Source organism: Perissodus microlepis, chromosome 16 (assembly GCF_051167445.1).
Source record: "Perissodus microlepis isolate ML-2025 ecotype Zambia chromosome 16, ASM5116744v1, whole genome shotgun sequence".
Lineage (NCBI taxonomy): Eukaryota > Metazoa > Chordata > Actinopteri > Cichliformes > Cichlidae > Perissodus > Perissodus microlepis.
In genome coordinates, this window is record NC_140476.1 from 25,965,850 (window position 1) to 25,987,646 (window position 21,797).

At 40.1% G+C, this 21,797-nt stretch overlaps 1 protein-coding gene across 3 annotated transcripts in view; it reads right to left on the minus strand.

Moving 5' to 3' along the window:
• kdm6a (lysine (K)-specific demethylase 6A) overlaps window positions 1–21,082 on the minus strand; it is a 44,863-nt gene extending 23,781 nt beyond the window's left edge. For all 3 annotated transcript variants that reach the window (XM_084908853.1, XM_084908852.1, XM_084908851.1), the window contains exons 1-6: window positions 20,599–21,082; window positions 20,389–20,452; window positions 15,718–15,826; window positions 15,382–15,431; window positions 11,425–11,483; window positions 3,703–3,823 (exon numbers count right to left, since the gene is read on the minus strand). In XM_084908853.1, coding sequence (XP_084764979.1) covers window positions 3,703–3,823; window positions 11,425–11,483; window positions 15,382–15,431; window positions 15,718–15,826; window positions 20,389–20,452; window positions 20,599–20,768 — 573 coding nt within the window. In that variant the 5' untranslated portion in view covers window positions 20,769–21,082. The remainder of the gene's footprint in view (window positions 1–3,702; window positions 3,824–11,424; window positions 11,484–15,381; window positions 15,432–15,717; window positions 15,827–20,388; window positions 20,453–20,598) is intronic.
• Window positions 21,083–21,797: the final 715 nt, after the last annotated feature.

The window sequence follows — 21,797 nt, forward strand, 5'->3', positions numbered from 1 at the left end:
AGCTCAAAGCTCTTCTCTATGGCTACGCAGCTCTACAGAAGCAGCCAACTCATATAACCTCAATTTAAAGCACACTGGGGCCAAATCATTTCCTCTTCTCTCATTAACCACATTAGCAGACACTAATGGGATGAAATTGTCTGCGCTGTATGTGAAATCCAAGTTTGGTGCAGTTACATGCAGTGATTCACATTGCAATGTGTTCTTAGAAACTCAAGGCATCTCAGTCACTTGATGCTCTGCGCCTTGAAACATGCATCCTTCATGAAAGTCCATTTCTACATTCCCTCCCTCTCCCTCCTGCACGCATTTACTACAGAAAACAGTTTCTGATTCCTTTCTCATTTCTGTTTCTTACATTTATTCAATCTCAGCTCCTCTGCGTGAGAGACCACCCCTCCCTTTAGATAAGTGGGGCAGTTGTGTGTGTATATGTGTTGGCAGTGAGCCAGAACAAACAGGGAGGGGTGGCCTCCAACACAGAGTGAAGACGTGCAACGCGTGCAGCCTAGTTAGCTCTACAGAGCACCATGTGTATAAACTCTTAAAACCTTTGGTAATAAACTGTAAACTGAAAATGTCAAGCTTTAGGAAACACTTCTTTCACCATTAACCAATACAGAATATTTGCTTGATATAGTTAAGACATGTGTCATGCATCTTAAATTCCGAGTGCATGCACACTTCATTTCTTGCACATATAAAGGACTGTTGGTATTGTTCTGGAAATGTAATTCACCTTGCTGAGTACATGCACATATTTACATCACTTCCTCTTGTGTCATCTTATCTGTTAATCTGATGTCAGTGTGTTGTCTTTGGAGAGAGAATTGTTTAAATGTGTATGTTGCAGCTTTTTTCTATCAATGACAAATTTATTTGAATTCATAGACCTCTGAACCATACAGCTGAAACATGTTTCGGCAGGATTTCTACTCACATTCAAACTAGGTTACTTAGTCTGACTGAAAAAAAAAGTAAGTCAGGGAGATCAGGCAACACTAACTCACAACTTACTTTTAAGACTTTGTTTTTAAGAAAATGTGACCACCTCAACCTTTTTCCTTCTAGATCCTCCATGGACATCAGAGGAGAGGAGGAGCTCCTGTGCTGCTGACTGAGATCACAGCGATATGTTTCTGAGTTTGTGTGTCTGGCACTTATTATACCTTCCCCAAAAGATTTAGTAATGTATGAATAGGGCTGTGCGATATGACCAAAATCTCATATCCCGATATAAAACATCTATCGATATATAAATCACAAAAAATGTTATATTTTCTGTAAATTCTGTGAATCTCGGCTAGGTGAAGTGTTTCCAGCTGGGCGTCATGTACCTGGAGTCGAGTGTTTTAACCGATGCATGAAACTATACATTTTTAGACATAGGTTTTAACGGCCGCCGTTTTCTTTGTGAGCATTTATTACACAGCGTGCTGCGGGGAAAAGCCTGTTCTAACGTTTGAGTCTAAGGTTTATTTTTTAGCACCTGGCGGCTCTTTTTTAATTCTCATCCGTAAATAATCTGCTCTTTCACGTGATTCAGTTTATTTTGAAAAGTCTCAACAGGATCTTGAGCTTTATTGTGAAAGGTTTATGTGGAAAATAAACAAGCGGACATGCGATGGTTTTACTGTCGTTGTTGCTAACAACAACCCATAAAAACAGGCGCTTGTCCGTCCGTAGTGTGGTTATATTAAATATAAGAGAAAGAGAGAACTTTAACAAATTAATATAGCCACTACAGTGACCATCAAAACCATGAACAAATATTGCCGTAAACAGTTTATTTTGCGACACCACGAAACAAACGATAGCGTAAAATGAAACGATAGATGTTTTTATATCGTCATCCGATATATATCGTTATATCGAACAGCCCTATGTATGAACTTCCTATTCTGTAAGTCTGGAAGAATATTACTGCAGTGTTTCCTCTGCTATTTTCTGACCGTGGTCATTCAGAGTGTTAAATACTGATTATACACTGATGTACCTATTGCTGCAATATTGACACTTACTTGTAACTTATTGGAATTTAATCTTTTCTTAGTTAGTTTTCTATTCTCAGTTCTGGTTATTTGAACTTTTATTTCATAAATAATCACCATGAATAAAATCCTCTGCGATGGCAGTGTAATAAATATTACTTTTGTATAACTTGTAATATCCAGTTGGCTTGTCTAAACTTCTGTAGTGCACTGGCATAAGTATGCTAGTGCATACTACTCCTTATTACAAACTCCTGTGACATAACGTCTGAAACAGGACAAAGCCTAGGATCACATAGCAATCAATCCCCAAAGGGATCCCCGACAACAGATCAGGAGCTAAAAGTCAGAATGCCTTTTTCCTTTTGTTACTGTCTCGACAACTCACAAGTGTCCGAGGATTACAGACACACGGGACAGATGATCCTGCAGCCTGTGTTGATCCAAAGGACTAGGGAGGTCAGAATTATCTAAAAAGTTAAAAGGCTCTTATCTGTGACTGTACATCGGAATTCATGAAACTTAAGTGGCATGAATGCAAAATGATTCAATTGTTCCAGCACGCTCATCAGGCAAGGACACTCTGCTGATGACTCGAGTCAAAATGTATATATTTGTTCTAGCTGCACTTCTATCAGCTGTGGGTGCAGAACCTTTAGATGTGCAAGGAACAAAGTAAGACTGTATAATACACTTCATAAACACCCACAATAGCAAATGCTTCCAGTATCCCTCCAATATTAGCTGAAAAGGTTGTTATGACAACATTACAAGATACGATAGCTCGCCTGCTTCCCTATGGCTTTACTTCTGACTACATTTATAAAATCACGTCAGACCACAGCCAGAGTTGTCGCCCCAAGTCCTTTGTGATGGATAGTTCAAGATATTTAGAATATTCCAACTGAAATCAGTATCTTCATTATTAAAATGTGTGAGACAACATCTGTTCAGTAGTCCTCTACAGTGCATCCTATTAAGTTGGACATTGTTCTGCAGCCTCAGTATAGCAACCTCAGATCACCCATTTTATCTGTGCATGCATGCTTCAGTTCAGTCCAACATATTTTACCATCTCAGTGAAAATACATAAGACAAGACAAGGTGGAAGATATGACACCACTGAAATAAAATCCTTAAAACACAGACTGGATTCGGTCTCAAACTTTATATCTATTTAGATTTACAGACACTATCTCTACTTTTAAGATTAGGCTTCAAACATTCCTTTTTGCTAAAGTATATAGTTAGGGCTGGATCAGGTGACCCTGAACCCTCCCTTAGTTATGCTGCAATAGGTATAGGCTGCTGGGGAACTCCCATGATGCATTGAGTTTTTCCTTTTCAGTCACCTTTCTCACTCACTATGTGTTAATAGACCTCTCTGCATTGAATCGTACTTGGTATGAATCTCTGTCTCTCTTCCACAGCATGTCTTTATCCTGTCTTCCTTCTCTCACACCAACCGGTCGCATCAGTTGGGTGCTCCTCCCTGAGCCTAGTTCTGCTGGAGGTTTCTTCCTGTTAAAAGGGAGTTTTTCCTTCCCACTGTCGCCAAAGAGCTTGCTCATAGGGGGTCATATGATTGTTGGGTTTTTCTCTGTATCTTTTATTGTAGGGTGTACCTTACAATATAAAGCACCTTGAGGCGATTGTTGTTGTGATTTGGCGCTACATTAATAAAACTGAATTGAAATTGAATTGAATTTACCTTTAAGCTTGACTCGTAGTCTGTGTTGACTTTAAACATGAATCCCAGTCTCAGATGAATCTCTTTAGCTCTTGAGAAACTGGGATCGATGTAAAGCACCTCCTGGAATGCCTTGATTGCCCTGGAAAAAGACCACGAAAATAGGAGGATTAATAAGAACAGAAATGAATACAAACAGTTAACCTAATAAAATATGCCAATATAGCCCATGTGGACACTTTACTACACTACCAATCAATAATAATAATAATAATAATAATAATAATAATAATAATAATAATAATATGGAGTATAAAAATCTCCAAGGTAACCAGATAAGTGTAAATGCTACTTTGAAAAGAAAAAAGAAAAAAAACTTGGAAAATGAGTGAAATCCCATTTGTAAAACCACCTCGGAAATTCGGTTGAGATAAGGGATGAGGACCTAATATTAGCCATTTAAGGCAGCAAGATGCAACTGTGCAACTTAACCCATACATAACATAACAGCTGCTAAGCTGTAATCTATTCTAGTGTTGTGAAACATTATCCAGGTTGAGGTAGCCCAGATAAGGCTTGATGCTACTTTTACAACAGAAAAAAAAATCGTAATCATTTCACTGTACAAACAGCTGCAGGCAATTTGTTTACTTCAATTAAATAAAATGGCTTCAGCAGTGTATCAGTATATTGTACTGTAGCCTTTATGGTCAGTGGACAGTGTCTTCCCTAGTATCTTCCCATTGTTCTTCTAGGTGCTGCAGACACTACTGTATATTGGTATCTACCAGCCCAAATCTATGATACACATGGTTCCATGTGGGCTTCACGCATGTGTCTTTTCCCAAAAGTAATTTTTTTTCCTCTTTGCTTGCTTGCAAAGTTCACAACATGGTCAACTATGTGGAGGCACTCATCACTACAGTAAAGATGGAGTTATGCGCACTTTGTTAGCTTACTATATTCATAAGATGATTTTTCATGGCAAGTGGTCTGGTGGGAGCCAGAGGCGTCTCACTTGAGCTGTTACATGTTTGCATACATATAGAAGCATAACTTGTAGGTAAAGAAACCATTTCAGGGCTACAACATTTCATTGAGTAATTCCAAGAACTCGATTATTAAAAAAATTTCTCAACACGAACTTTGCTTCGATGCTTCGGTTAACGCATGGCTCTGTATTGCGCCAATGTGTTAAATGATGTAAACATGAGGGTTTCATGCGCATGTGCGACTAAAAATGGACCTTCAGTATAAATGTGTTTAGGAGCAGCGTGTGAATAAAAGGTCTGACAACATTAAGCCCACACAGGCCCCAGTTTTAAACAAAAACACTGATAACATAACAGCAGTAGTGATGATGCTGGCACAGTTTAACGTGGACCCAGAGTATGAAAAACGTGTTTCTAGTGTCGTAAACAGCAGTGCTGTTCCTGTGATCACCATTAATGCCTTTAGTGGAAAAAGGCAAGCGGGAGTCCTTCATCGAAACACCCGATCAAAAACTCTGATGTAAAGAAAAGCAAAACTTTGTAGCTGCTCCATCCACCGCTGTTTGTTTATACACAAATAAGAATCTGCAGTAAATCTGAAGAAATTGTATAAAAATGTGCAGATGAACAGTTAACGTAGTCTGACACCATGTTTAAATTGTACATTGTGGCTTCAAAGTCAGGGACCAGGGTCTGAGACCACTTGTAGTCAACTTGCCCATCTTCAAATCAACACTGGTGTGTCAATATGGCGGTAGAATGGGGATAAAACAGCAATAAGACCGAGTCGGTTGGCTACCACTGTTTTTTGGGGGTGGTTTTTCTCTGAATCAGTTCAGGAACAAGTTGGCACTTATGACATGTGGTTTAACACATTTGTTAAGCACTCTACATGCAATCTGTTTGTGATAATACTGCAATCTCAAATCTGTTCCCGCCTACATCCGACCTGCAGAGCTGTACCCTGGGCCAGGGACAGACTTGCCAGCATTGGACCGTGCAGAATCAACTCCCTCAGGCTGGGCCAGATCTAAACAGGGCAAACTTTGAACTTATTTATTTCTAAACAAGTAAAGACGCAGCGAATTACAAGCATTTCACCAAGAGCAAAAGTCAGGGAGCAGGTAACAAGGCTGAAGAGGAATCGGTAAATATGATACAAGTGTGAACACTTCTGTTTGAAATTGTCGGTAACTGTGTGAAGGCTTGAGGACTGAGACTCGAGTGGAGCGCAGGATTTGACCTTAGAGTTGCTTTATTGCAAACTGTTCCTCCATATAAGCCTGAAATCCATGTGTAACACCTGACATATACGATGTTTAGAAGAACAAAACATTATTTATTGTCAGTTCCAAGCTGTCCGCATGTTAATGAAGATGCTCTTACTGTGCCGGGTGTACAAATATGATTGATCAGGGGTTTTCTACAGTGTGCGAAACCTAACTGATGCTATGCACTGGGGCTGCAGTCTCACATCCTACAGTTAGAAAGCCTTGCTGTGAGAGGATCTCTGATAAAATGTCATGCAAAGTTTATTGGCTTTGCAAATGATGATGCAACTGTTGTGACGGGCCAAGAAGAGCAGCTGAGTGAAAAAAAAACTCAACCCTAACCCAACCATCATTCACTGCACACTTAGAACTTGCAGTCCATGGTGATGGTGTGAAACATGCTACAGATGCAGAGTAATTATACATATTTATTAACTCTCAAGGTAACTGCAGACTTACAAAATAAAATAAATAAATCCTCCATCAAAGTAGAGTGCTTTCTTAGGAATCTACTGCGGTGTAACATTAACTCTTTCTTTCTTTAAACTAACAACATCTTGCCATTACGTCATATTAAACATCGAAGTTGAGTGGCACAGCTGGCTAAGTGGAGAGGGCGTTTAATTCTTACAGATTACACTTTTGTATTGTTGCGTCTGACTTCGAGTGTCTGAAGAGGAAAGCACACGACTTGGAATATTCTGCATATTAATTTAACTAACACTGACCCTTTTGTAACATTCAGACACACTGGAACCTGCTCTGCTCACTATAATTTAAAAAAATAAAATAAAATAAAGAGAGAAAGTAAGCTGAATCCTTGTATATGTCTTGCATTAGAATTCTCCTCCTTCCATTAAGTTGAGTTTACTTCTACTGTTTCAGTAAAATACCAGCATCATTGTGGAGCAGGAACATGTGGGACTCGGCTATAAACACTAAGGAAAGAGCGACAGAAGAGAGCTAAAGCTTTAAGCCATGCAGCCGTGCCAATTACACACTTGTTCTGGTAACATCTTTCCCTCTCATTCCAAATAAACAGTCCAAGAGGCAACTATAACACACATTGGCACAAAATAAGACATGCTTTTCAGTGCCCAAACAGTAACTCAGGTTTGTGCTATTCCATATGTGATTGAGCAAACCACTGATTAAAATTTGTTGGCAACTTGTCTGCATTTATAGATTAGACGGCAATTAACAGCAAACCTTCATCAATCTACTGACTTCCCACCCAGAGGCTGAGCAGTTGCCTTGCGACCAAAGTTGGGTGCCCAGAGCAGAGGGCACTCAGCCTCTGGCCTCCCAGAGGGTAACTGCATTGACTTGCAACTGTTCCCAGACAGAAAAAACAAACAAACACACCCAAAAGCCAAGCTTATTTACCAGTGGTTTTTCCTGGTTGCACAGTTTGCCATCCTACTTTTTTTACTCTAGTCTGAAACAGGTTTCAGTTCACATAAACTTGTGGTATAATGTTCCATTAAAGCTAACAAGAGGACTTCATATCTTGGTCCCTAGTTGCCAGCAAAATGCTGAACTAATTTCTCAGTTCAGCCCAGAAAAAGGCAAACAGACTTTCCGCTGTACTGTTTTGTTTTTATCTGTAAAATAAAAGCAAAGTGCACATGCAAACCCTCCCTCCTTTTTTTAAACAAATCCGTCCTTGTAATGTCAAATATAGCACAGCCAGCAGAAAATGGAGAGCGATTATTTAAGGACGACAGTATGCTCAGCAGTTTGAAAATTCAAGTCCCCAAATTTCTCTTCAACACTTGTCATTTTGCTGCAAGCTAAAAATCTGTCTTTCAGTAACAGTATCTGCAGAGTGGATCTGGTCTATATCGGCGGGTCTGGCTTCACAAGTGTAGTGTATGTCAGAGCAATCGTAAATTTGCTAGCATGACAGCAGCCTTTCAACATTTCAGCACCGATCTCTCAGCAATATTGAAATAAACTAACCTACAGAGACGAGAGCACATTAAAACACAGACAAATACTAGTTTCCAGTTGAAGCCACTCACTGTGTAGCTATGACAACAATAGCAACTGCATATCAGCACGAAGCCCTTCTCCTGTATGGCAGGGCACTCAGCTCACTGCTGACTGTGTGCAACACACAGATACACACACACACAAACGGCAGCCTGACTGAACTCATTGCCCTCATTCCCTCCTCCCTGTTTATCTGGGCCCTCCCTCTCTCCCTCCCCTCTGTGTTCACCCTCCCCTCCCTAAATGGCACAATCCAAAGTGAAGCTGCTCTACCAAATAGGTTGTGACACACAGCATAAGGCAGACTCGAGCCAAAGGATGAACAGAGGGCGACCCAGGCCTTTAGAAAAGACCATTCAACAACAAAAAGGTTCACACCTGAAATATGGCTACTGGTTGGTGACCATTTGAAATTGAATGTCCAACATTATTTCAACATCAAAATTAGCATGGCATTTATGACCTAATATCTTATCCTTCCATTGTGGCTTTCTTTTTATTTATTTATTTTTATTTTTAATAAGCACTAAGAATCACAGGATTGTGATTCATAGGCTAGCATCCCTCTCTGGATATGCAAAACTACAGCGTTGTGAAGTAACATTCACCGTTTGACAGCTCAGCATTCCTTTGGGCCTCCAGCTCAAGTTGACGTAATCTGACCTTGAGGTCCCAACATGACATGCTCCCCTCCCCCATTAACATCCCCCAACACTCACAGCCGTTTTACACAAACAGATTCAAAGACCTGTCAGAACCATGGTTTCATCTTAGTGTGAATGAAACATGACTGTACAGCGCTACAACCACTGTTTGCACTGAGAGACTCAGAAAGCACTTAGGAAAGGAATTACATATGGCGAGCAAGAGGGCAAAGGATGAATATGCAGGCTCTGCAGACAATTTCTCTGCAATTCAGCAAACTCAGACATAGTTTATCACTTGAAACATGCAAGCAGTCTTAGATTAACCATTTAGAACTTCACGTAAAAATCTTTTTCCTCTTTATTGTACACAGACTTTTACTGCGCAGGTCTCTCGGCTACACTAATAGCCCTTTCCAATAGTACCTTACAAGCTCGGCCCGATCCCCCTTTTGGTCGTTTTTCCATTAAAATTGAGTACCACCTAATGCAGGTGAAGCCCTTTCCCTAGTTGCCTGGTGTTAAAAATTATAGTTTTGAATTTTGTGAAAGAGATGTGCTCATGTGACTTATCGTCAGTCTGTTGACGTCACATTTTCAGATCGCTTGGAATCCCAGTACTAAAAAATGGAGTACTGGGTACCAGATACTAGCACCTAATGGAATACCCTCGAGTCGAGCCGAGCTGACCCAAGTTTGTATTAGTAGGAAAATACTGTAACAGCCACCCAATCATATTTTTCTACTCCTGAAACTGATGGAGCACAGACGAGTAGTCATTTCTGATCCTAAAGCCTGACAGGTGCATATGCAGCCGGTGCACTGCAATGTATAACGTAATTTTAAATTTGATAGGAAATATCTGCCTTTGTCTAATGACCAACCAATGATAATACATTGGTTGGTTATTAGACAAAAATGCTGGACATTACTTAAAAGTATTTGATCTTAAATCAAAGTAAAAAAGTTCTACAATGGGGATTCAGTAAAATAGACCCAGGAACAAGGTGGTCCCTTACAGGGCAAAAAGCACTAATGTAGTAAAAGACTTGCTAAAGAAGGTTTTCAAGCTTTAAAAGCTTGGCTTAGGCTAAGGGAAAAAAATAAGATGTTCTGCTGTTGTAGCTTATGAAAGCAATAAAATCAACAGGCCCACAGGTAACAGGCACAGACACAGCAGCAGGTCAGCCTCTACAGCCTGGTATATAAGAAAGCTACACCCCTGGTTTCCATAAGTCTGGTTACAAGATTTGTTTGATGGGACTTCGGTCAGTGCAGCAAAATGACTACACTCACATCACAGACTTATCTACTACATTCTAATGCAATAAGTGTCAACGCTCATCACGTCTTTGCACATCAACACCAGCACAGGCGGCAGCAGAACAAAACAATCTGAATACAGTCTTAGCCTCCAAGATTTTATACAATCATGATACACAAGTGGAAAGTCTGTTGTGCTAGGGCTGTGCGATATGACCAAAATCTCATATCCCGATATAAGAATTCGATCGTCCGATAACGATATAAATCACAAAAATGTAACATTTTCTGTAAATTCTGTGAATCTCGGGCAGCTCGTCTTGCGGGAAGTGTTTCCAGCTGGGCGTCATGTAGCTGGAGTCGAGTGTTTTAACCGATGCATGAAACTATAGACATAAGTTGTAACGGCCACCGTTTTCTTTGTGAGTATTTATTACACGCCGTGCAGCGGGGAAAAGCCTGTTCTAACGTTTGAGTCTAAGGTTTATTTTTTAGCACCTGGCGGCTCTTTTTTAATTCTCATCCGTAAATAATCTGCTCTTTCACGTGATTCAGTTTATTTTGAAAAGTCTCAACAGGATCTTGAGCTTTATTGTGAACGGTTTATGTGGAACATAAACAAGCGGACACGCGATGGTGTTACCGTCGTTGTTGCTAACGACAACGCATAAAAACAGGCGCTTGTCCGTCCGTAGTGTGGTTATATTAAATATAAGAAAAAGAGAGAACTTTAACAAATTAATATAGCCACTACAGTGACCATCAAAACGGTGAAAAAATATTGCCGTAAACAGTTTATTTTGCGACACCACGACACAAACGATAGCGTAAAATGAAACGGTAGACGTTTTTATATCGTTATCTGATATATATCATTATATCGAACAGCCCTAGGTTAAAAGGATTTAAGAAAGCAAAAAAAAAAGAGTCAAGAATATTTTTACCAGCATGTGTAATTTTTAAAAAATTAAATGGCAGAGGTGGTGATAACTTTCACCAATTCCACAACCTTGAGGGTCAGCCAGTGCCTCTTGGCTTACTGGGAATACTTAATGGAATACAAAGACATCATTCATTACACACAAAGTTTCTCTAGTGCAACAGATGTAAACATTTAATGACAAAAAGTGCCTGTTAACAGCATATAAATCACATAAACACAGAAAAGTGTACTTCCAATAGCTGGGAAAGCAATACTTCAACAAACACACACACACTACTAATGCCTGACAATAATATGTCAAGTGCCTATTGAGCACTGGGAATTCAAAAAAGGATTTCTCTTACTCTTATCTGCATATTAGCTTGATACACGAAGGCAGCCTTCAGTCCAGAGGGGAACCTTGCCTTACAACTGTTCTGTCTTTCCCTGAAACCGTTCTGGTTTTATCAAGTTTCTTGGTCCTCACACAAAGTTGGGGTGACATAGCGTGCGTTTATTTACCACAAGGTCAGACCGTTACACAGCAAAGGAAAAGGATTTTTTTTTAAATCCCCACTTGGTTCATGGAGAAACCAATTATAAAACTGGCGGAGTTGGCACATGCAATGAGAAACTTTTTTTTCAAAAGTACTTACCACTGAAATGCATTATAATGGAAGTAAACCATGCCAAGGCCATATAAAAAGGCAGCATTCTGTGGAGAAAACCAAAGGTTGGAAAATTGTTGTTAAGAGCAAAACAGACGTTTTTCAGCTAATTGTTTACTGTACAGAATTTAGCACTAAAGTAAGAGCTAGCAAGGATAACCTTGATGGCACGAAAACATGTTTATACACTGTACATTCAATACTAGTTAAATGTATGACTTTTCAAGGCCTTTAATACCACTTTAAATGAATTCTTCCCTGAGGTGAAACAGAGAGCAAGATAGAAGAGAGAAAGTAGCACCACACTAAACAATAGCCAAAAAAAGAAAAAAAGGTTTCCATTTTCAATTTTGGGGCCCTGAATCCTTCTTCTTATTTGTTTTTTAAATGTCAAAATGCTCTGCTTAGGCTGCTGCCCCCGTGACCCAGCCCCGGATAAAGCGGATGAAGATGGATGGATGACCATTGAAAGAATGCCAACTGAAGTCACTTCTGCCTTGGCTTCACTTCTGAGGTCCACCGTTTTTTTTGTACCATCTATAGCAACCCCATGTTGCTTCTAACTTTCTATCTCAGTGATCCTTTTATATGGAAATCTGGTTCAGGTTTTGTGTTTAACTCATGTCCAAAATCAGTCATGAGTTATTGTCTCCCTTCCCCCATATTAGTGCAGAAATCTATACATGGCACAAAAACGATGCATTGTTACATAAATAAAACACTGTCTTTCTGTTACAGTATTTATTTTTTATTTTTGCTTTGTTAAAGGGAGGCAGTCTCGTTGGGACTGGCACTGAGTGGGGGAAATCGAGACTACGAGCTTACATTATCACTTCACTGTGGTGAGCTGTAAGCAGGGAGCTGTCAGGTCTGATCACAATCGAACTCTCAACACCTCTGTTTAACGGGCGTGCTAAAGCACATGAAGAGCACGGGCTGGAAACTATCATAACATAGATGACTGGACAATTTGACTAAAGTTCAAATAATACTGTAAGGAAAAAAAACTACTGATCTGGGGTTTAAGCTAACAAATTACACAATGGGGGACCATGATTATGGATGAGGTAATTGTGGACGGGTAGACAGAAATAGAGCACTTTTTGTCTCCTTCCCCTGAAGTGCTTTTGTGATCTTCTTTCTCACCATATTAAGTTTGCTTTTCCCCTCACAATATTGTCTGTGATCCTCCTGAACCATACAAATAAGTTAATGTGCTAGTTCATGCCAGGCATGACACACTTGTAATTTAGCAGGACAAGCTACACATTGTCCTGCTAAATTAAGAGGATGCACGACACTTCACTTAACCTTATTGCTTTTAGTTTAGACAGAATACAGGTGCAAACTCTCAGCACAGCCGCTCCACTTTCCAAAAATCTTGGGATTACTAAAAAACTGCACAAAGACAACAAATCATATGACCACAGTGGAGAAAAACAAGCTTAAAACTGTCATGCTATGAACTTGCTTCAAAGCAGTTAGCAACAAAATACTGAAAAAGTTGTGATGATAGGAGAAAACAAAATCATAACAAACATAGTTCATTTGTAGCATAGCAGTGTAAAAAAAATAAAAACAAACGAGCATCCCCAAAAGGGGATTCATTACACAGTGAAAGACTAATGTTCAACTGGGCATGTACCGATCCAGTAGCTGGACTGGATATCAGTCCAATCCGGACTTCAAAAACTGGCTCTGATACCAATCGATCTAAAGTCTATTCATTCAGTTCTACACTGCACATTAGCAACAGAGCAATGGCCGCTAATGGGACCACTAAGATAGCTTGTTTTGCAGGCATATCTTGATGCATGCTCAGTCACCCAGGTAAGTAAATCCCAAAAGGTTGATTCTGTTCATCTGGACTCCAGGAGGAGGCCTAAGGGTACATCTTTCGCCATCTTACACTGCTGTGATTGCAGCCATTCCCCAACTCTCTGAATGGTTCTCATGGCCATTAATCAGTGGTCTTTCATCAATGGTTTTCATATTAATGACCAAGGAACTGACCTCACAGCCCATTCAGTGGGCTGGTTTCAGTTATTGTGCAAATGTACTGTTTATAAGGTTGGGGAACCCTGCAGTCAGCTGAGACTGAAGAAGTCACTTGGATGAGTGACGAAACGTTTCTCCCACTGAAAATGCTACGTCCAGATGAACAGAATCAACCTTTTGGGCTTTAAAGACAGTTTTTCTTTAACCAAAAACTGTGATTAAGTGAGTTGATATGACTTAAGGCTCCAGCGAACATGCTTACACCATCTCTCTCTAGCTCGGTCGCTTTCAGTGCTGAGGTGAAACCAAACACCAGCATCTCTCTCTCTTACTTGTTGTGGTTATAGGAAGTTTGAAACTAGCTAAACGTAAAGTAATCCAGATGATTCCCTGCTAGCCACTGATTCTGCATTACTTTGCTCCGTTAATGAACGGTTTTGTGTAGACTTTGTTAAAAAAAAAAAACCGACATATGAACCAGAACACTAAATAACCACATTGTGGGCACTAATCTACAAGGAAAGAAGGCTGCTAGTGCTACCTGCAGCATCATGTGTTAGGCACAGCACAACGAGAAAGACATTTCAGCAACATTTAAGACAGAATTTCTTTCCTGAATTATGTGACTAATGGTGGCAAAACACACATGCTAGATCTGGGACACTGTTTAACCTCGGTTAAATCAGTTATCTTGTTGATTAAATTGTAACTGTTTTCTAGACTCTACTGACTCCTTTAAAAAGCAGCTGAAGACATTTTTATACAAACGGGCTTTTAATTAATTTTAACTTGTATGTCTGATCTTATTGTAAAGCACTTTGTGATTTTTATCTGTGAAATGTGCTATATAAATAAATTTTACTTACTTACTTATAGACTAGCTGACTAGCCTTATTTCTTTATTTTATTCCATTCAGTAGTAAATTAGTTACTGCTGTAAAGCCATGGTTATTCTTGATGCAAATTGGATGTCACTGGAACTGCAATTTAGGCAGGTTGTCATCCTGCTACAGTCTCTTCCTAAGTAATAAGCGACTACAGTAAAAAATCCCAAGTTAGAGGTGGAACAAAGCCTCCCACCAATGCACATTTAAACCTTTGACACAGCACAGAATAACAAAATCCCCTGACCTCTTAAAGGCTATGGAAAGCGGAATTGCGATAGTTCAAAACAAACAGTAGAAAGGAGCCTTTAACCTTCATGCCACAGCATTTCCAAAGTGACTCTGGTCTCTGCACAGATATAAAAAACACAAACTAGCTGGCAACATTTGGCAAACTTCAGCTTTCAAAACGGTTACATAATACTGCTGACTAAATGACCTGTAATCAAGCCAGTTTATATGAAATCATGTTTGCTGCTGTCTTTGCAAGACTGTTACATTTAGTTAACTGCATGCTTCCATCCATCCACCCCATCTTCCTGGTATTGTATCCAATTCAGAGAATGCACTTCAAGTTTCAGCAGGATAACTAAACAGCAAAAAAGAATATCCACACTATATTCACACTGACATGACTACCAATCTCCAAGCTCTATAAACTAATATCAAACTGTCAATCACAGTATCTACTTCAGCAGTGGCTCTGGACTAGGAGTGAATAATCTAAAGCAGGTTGCTGAGGCGCATTTTACAGGCTAACTGTCAACCAGTCAAGCATTGTTTGGTATGTGCACACTGTTTAAGGACAATGACATGCTGAACATTCTTGCATCTGAGCAGTTGTTAGCCTCTACCGCCCCTCAGTACCTGCAGTGCATTTAAGGCACCGTTTCTGATGCTGACCTGTACCTTTCTGCCAGCTCAAAAACAAAAGCAGTAGAAAAATTGGTAATAGGGGATGTTGTGTATCCCAGAAAAAAATCAGTCCTAGCAAATTAAAAAATAAATAAATGAAAACAGCTTTTTAATGGCTGTGTTACCTATAAGAGTCATGAACGCTTACCTTCCAGTAGTCCGACTGTGAACTGAAGTACCTCTGGTATGCAGATAATGCTAAATATAAGAACATAAAGCAGAGAGAGGGAAAGACTCAACAGGATGTAAACAATTAGTGACAATGTTAAAAGCTAAAGATATTTACTTCTGTTACACTTCAACACTTCCCAGCAGGAAAGCACAAATGACCTAATCTGAATATTTTATCATCAACATTTTTTCAAGCAGAGTAAAGAAACAAGAGTGAAGTCAAATTTTTATTAGGAAAAAAAAAGATGTCTTAGTGGATCCTAAGAAGCAGATTTGACAGGAACAGGGAGCCATCTACACTCTGGTCTCTCACCTTTTGAATAGTCCTCCAGCAGAAGGTTGAAGTGTCCAAGCTGGCAGAAAATGTCAGGGTCCACTTTACCCTCTGCTTTCAGGATGAGGGCATCATAGCAGCTAACAGCCTAAATAAAAGGGTGATAGCAATGAAGAGTTTAAAAGGGTGCGACTGACAACAGTAAGGTAGATGTTCAGTTTGTCCTGTGCATATTACAGAGACGTTATGAGGCTATAAAGGACCGATATGACCAATGCTTAGGTCACCGGATGAGCTTTATTGGAGGTAACGTTCTGACACAGTTGACTCACATACTATCAAAGGGATATCCTTTTCAAACCTTCTAGACCTGTTTTGCATAGTACCAGCTCTGTGCCCAAATATGGACCTGGAAAGTCAGTATTTAAACAATGGATATACAAATTATGCGCTATAGCCCACGCTGCAGTCACTAAGGACAAATGATTGATGAGTATGACTGTGTGCGTACATGAGAGGGTAAAATAAAGGCGGAAAAACAATTGTATCATTTGGAACCGCTGAAATAAATTAAATGTAACTCAACTGACAAAAATAAATGGTAAGTGAACTGAACAGAGTGTACTGTGAATTTGGGCATACAGAATACAGTCTTGTTGAGCTGGTAACAGTCACAGAAAATAAATTGTAACTTGACTGGTGCTTATATAGCGCGTTTCTACTCTGCCTGATTACTCAAAGTGCTTTACAGAACTTGCTTTATACCAGCTACAACTCAACAATAGGGCTGCCACAAACGATTATTTTGATAGTCAACTAGTCACCAATTATTTTTGCGATTAGTCGACTAATCAGATCATCATCCATTGGACGTAAAACGTACAGCTTATTGCACCAGCAGCATCTGCTCTTATATAACTATCATTAGCTTACAGCTTTAAGTGTTTAAGGTGCTAACTAAAAATAAAGACAAGATGATAGTTTATTAAATTTTAATGAAATTTGCAGATTGTTTCGGTGGAGTTTAATAAACTCAGCCGTCTGCTCCATGCTATCTAAAATATAACAGGACACCGGAGTATATTCTCGAGCATCTCACACTTCTGATAATCAGTTGTCTGCTTGACGTTTATTCAGCTGTGTAAAAACTATAACTTTAATCTCAGCCAAACCGATTTACTCAGGAACAAATAAAATACTGAAAAAAGACAAACAATAACATTTTTAAGTTATCTAAGTAACTTATACATGTTTAACCTGAGTAGCGAAAGACGGCGGTGGGTTCGTAAATGATTTGTTGGGAGTCCAGTGTTCTCGTCGGCTCTAGTGAGCCTTGAATCCCGGCTAGCTATTGAGCTGGTGGGTAACAGACGTCTCCGAAAACGTTGGAGCACTTTTGAAAATATGTGGTGTCTTGATAAACCGAGCAGATATTTGAAGTTTACACAGTTACATTCTCGCCTAAAAAATATGTTAAACGTTTATTTTGTGACCCAGAAAGAATAATAAGAGTAAAATTAAAACTAACTAGCTGCCGCCATTGTTGGAAACTGAGCAGGGCCACGCTATGAATTCTGGGATAGGTTAGGCCACGAAGTATACACCCGACCCATCCTTCAAATCTGGGGAAATGAAGGGCGCATTTGTCGGCCGCATTTGTTGGAGTCTTCGAATTTGGACAGTCTTCGTCGTGTCGTTGTAACGTAATCAGCCTACAAATGCGGGCACAGGAGGATGCGGTTCCTGAATTTGGACACAGCTACGATACCGGACACTGCTTCTTCTTCTTCAAGGTTTAATAGCAGCTGGCATCCTTGTACATGCAGTGCTGCCATCTTCTGTTTCAGGCCGTTATTAAACTCATAAATCCTACTACTTATTCCTGCGTCTTTTGGGATCTTACAAAGTTTCAAATGACGTGTCAACTATTAAATTAGTCGTCGACGATTTTAATAGTCGATGTAATCATGACTAGTCGACTAATCATGGCAGCCCTACTCAGCAAAGAACTAACTTTATCACTGTCAGGTTAGGGTCATGTGATGTGACTCAAGAGTAATATTTGAAACACAGCAAAAATATCAGTAGTATTTATCTATTTACAGTTTAAGGCTTTGTCACAGATGCTCCTTTTAGAACCTGTTCTAAAACACTGGCACTATCATATTGATGGAGCTGAAAGCATTGATCTCAGTGGCTATTGGAGAAGTCACTGCAAGAAATATAGGCAGAGCAAACTACAGGTATCTTACCACCTTAGTTTTCTTACATTAGTAGATGACCCAATGTCTGCAAGCAGAGCTACCCAATAACTAGTTCTTAAAACGCTCAAATTGAGTCTAGAGATCTAATGGGAACCAAGGCAGAACTGGCTACACACCAGCACTATGTTGGTGGAAAAGAGGTAGTAGTGGATAATGTTAGTGGAAGAACTGGAAATCAGCCTGGTAGCAACAGCCAACACAGAATGGTTCCTTATTTTTGGTTTTGGTTCTTGTTTTGCAGAACTCGTGAGCAGCACTCCATCCTTCTGAATCCCATGCACGTCGGTCTAGCATAGACACTTTTTTTTCCTGACAGGTGTACTTTGCAAAACAATGATATCCAAGTCACTGTACGGCTATGTTGCGTGCACAATGTTGCTGCACTGTTTTTAGACAGATATAATTAACTAGCTGCACTGATCCTGAAAACCTGCATAGTGTTTATCTGTGATCAGTTCTACTGCTCTGCAAAAAAGGCAACCTTCCATATATGTATACTGCTTGTTTACAGCAGAGGCATGTTTTTCAGAGATTCTGGCAAAGTACTTTTTCAGATAACTGACTCAGTAACTCTTCGTTATTACAAGACCTCATGAAAAAAGAATTTTTTTTTTCTTGTGCACCATGCACCTTATCTAGCGGTCTAGAAGAAAAACATTCCCGCATGATTCGTCACTGCACATACAACTACGCTAACATAAAAAGGGCTGTGATGTATCAGAAACTGGTTAAAAATCCATGCACATTGAAACTATTGTTGTTCTGCTCACGAATTCTGCTTTTGGTGCAGCAGTGAAGTCTGTAGAGACGGTGTCAATCAGCAAGGACCACTTTTGAAACCATTTAAGCAAATTATATACTCTACGACGACAAATCTACTTGTTTTTAATATTCACCATTCACTGAACAGAGCATCGTGCAAAGAATTAGTCACACCAAATTTTAAAATGGTAGGATGCGGAAAGAATATAAGAAGAATTAGGTAAAGCGCAGACTCATTTTGTAAGACACAACTGTATTTAATGGGATACAATCTAAAACACCATCGCCAAGAAAGACTCAACAACCAGACGTTGTAAGTTTAACGTTACGGTGTTGAACGGTCAGGTTGTCCAGCTATCCAGCAGAGTATGAAGGACAGCAACACCACAAATGTGCAAAAAATGAGTGTAATGGCTTGGCCCTAATCTGAAAGTAGACCCTGACAAAACAACGTCCCAAGAAACCGCTTCAACAAGAAACCCAGAAGCCACATGTTGAAGACACATCCAGCACAGGCAGCTCACCTGTAGTAACATTGACTGAATGAGCAGGGTTGTGTTTGCAACAGACACCGTGCAATCAACTGTAAACCCTTCTTTGCACTTTAATCGTGCACCTTTGTTCTAAAACACTGAACGCCACCGTCGTTGTATCTTTTATGCGAATGGTGGTTAGCCTAGCCACCGCTGCTAGTTAGCCAGTCAGCTAGCAAACCTTTGCTAGGTATTTTCTCCCTGTCCCCGCCATCTTGCGCCAAGTTGAGCAGCCATTATTTTTGCAAGCTTAAATTAATACCCAACATTGTGTTTTTCATTCTTAGTGTTCTCCAGGTTATGCCGTAATAGCTAAAAGTGAGAGCAGGAAGGGGGTAGGGGGTGGGTAACCACTGGACAGTTAGCTGCTACATGCTAACAGAGTGAGCTGACGCACAAACCAAACTCTACCTGCCGTTACTGAGGAGGGGACGGACGACATAGTGCGACACTGATATTTCTGTTAACGCCTCTCGGTAAAAGTCAAGAAAGTCGGCGTTTACCGTATTATCAGGCTCGCTGTAATGCTTTTAGATACGAAACACCAAGTTGGCTTGGTAGCAAAGTATTAAATTTGTTAGTCCTGCAGTTTACGACGTGTGCTTGACTATCTAGCAATACTTAACTAGTAATAACCACTGTAATACGTTTTTTCACCCATACACGTGCCTTCCACTTATTGTGAGTTTTGTTAAAAGCAATATTTTTGCTACGCCAAGTATGTTTTCAACACTCCATAAAACGCTATGTACATGGTACCTACTCTCAACTACCGATGACACCACCGATTTGAGCAGGGTGGAGATTCCCATCTCCCTGCAATCGTACTGTAGCCCTGTCGGCTAGTTTGGGCATGTTTAATACTAAACATAGTAATAAACATAGCAGAAATACACTGGAGTTGGCTCGCTGTGTACCTGGCACTGTACGTGTTGTCTTGCGAATGCAATGATGTAAAACTGAGGGCTGGTTTGTACATTCAGCCCGCAGGTTCAGCTTCAAAGTTGGGGAAATTATGGTTTGTGTATGTCGCTGCTAGCCTTATACCAAGAGTGGCGTTGGGAGGTCTGTACCACGTATCTCATATGGGATATGCGCTCGTCTGTGGAGATAACGGAGAGCGGCAACTGTGATCCTATTCTGTGGCATACCTTTAACAGCAAGGCCTTCGTTCTGGCGCCATCTTCTTGAAGCCTATGAAATCCAAACAGTGAACTGCAAGTAGAGGACAGACAACACAGGCGGTTCCGTATTACTTGGAGGGGAGGGGGGGCAATTGTTGTTTCCAACTGCGCGAAGAAAATTTATTAATTGCAAAAAAACTAAGCGAATTAAACTATTCACACAATAGAGCGTCTAACCTGTCAATTCCGACCAAGCTCTCTTTCTCTTGCGCTGTTAGCTTCGGAAAGTCCTCTTCGATTTCAGTCGCTTTTCCCGACGCCATTTTCTCCTCGTCATTACCAGCAACGCCGAGACTCCGGGCAGCAGCAGAGGCAGCGGCGGTGAGCGACACTCCGCACGATTTCATGGAAAAGAACTGGGAAAATCAACGGCACCGAGCAACTCCGCCAAAATGCAGTCACAACGAAAGTGTTGCACACCTATCCAGGATTAAAACGGGGCGTAGTGTAATTCTTGCCAAATCCTCAAGGAAATGATCCCTTCAAGTTATCTTCCACACTCCTCATTGTACATCAAACTCAACGTGTATTCCAGTGCCAATTTATGCATGAAGTTGATGTAATGTTGGGTTTTAGGACTGAGTGTTATTTTATAATATCGCAAACTTCCCCAACCATCGGCTCAAAGTTGTTGTAATTGTGTCACACAGGCAAACGCATGCCGCCACCTTCGACACGCCCTCTGCTCATTGTGCCCAATCAGCACGCGGCATCCGCGGTCACGTGGTGGTCTCCTGTTGACGTGTTGCGAACACGCGAACGAACACGCGCACGTACACATCAAATCTGTTTCCAAGTCCCGCCTCACGTCCTGCGATTGGTTCTTCAGGCTATATTATGATTACGTAACTGTTTTTGTAGGTAACGTATTGGTTAAAATAACTGTCATATGTGCCAAGGGTATTTGTTGCAACGTCGCACATGTACTTTTTGACTGATAGATAGATAGATAGATATTAGCTCAAGAAACTGGGAACTCATTTTCCTCCAAATAACACAAATAAACATGAATTTAAAAAATGAACGACTTAAGAAACTGTGAAATGAACCATAGAAAGTAAACTAAACTGAAACAGTCCAGAAAACTATAACTATTCCCTTTTTGAAGTTTTGTGCCGTGTTATTTATAATATCTGTTTTTTAAGCTTCAGGAGGACGTCAGTTAGCGAATGAACACAATGCCTTGGTGTTCCAAAAAAAAGATATAAACAAATCCCCATAAAAAATAAAAAGCTATATAAAACTTAGTAATAATATTTTAATATATTTACTATCGATTCTTTCTTTTGTTTGTCTGTTTTGTCTTTTTCTACCACAAGGCACACCGGGTTATTACGAAACTCATTCATGGATTAGGTGCATAAACCACGACAGGA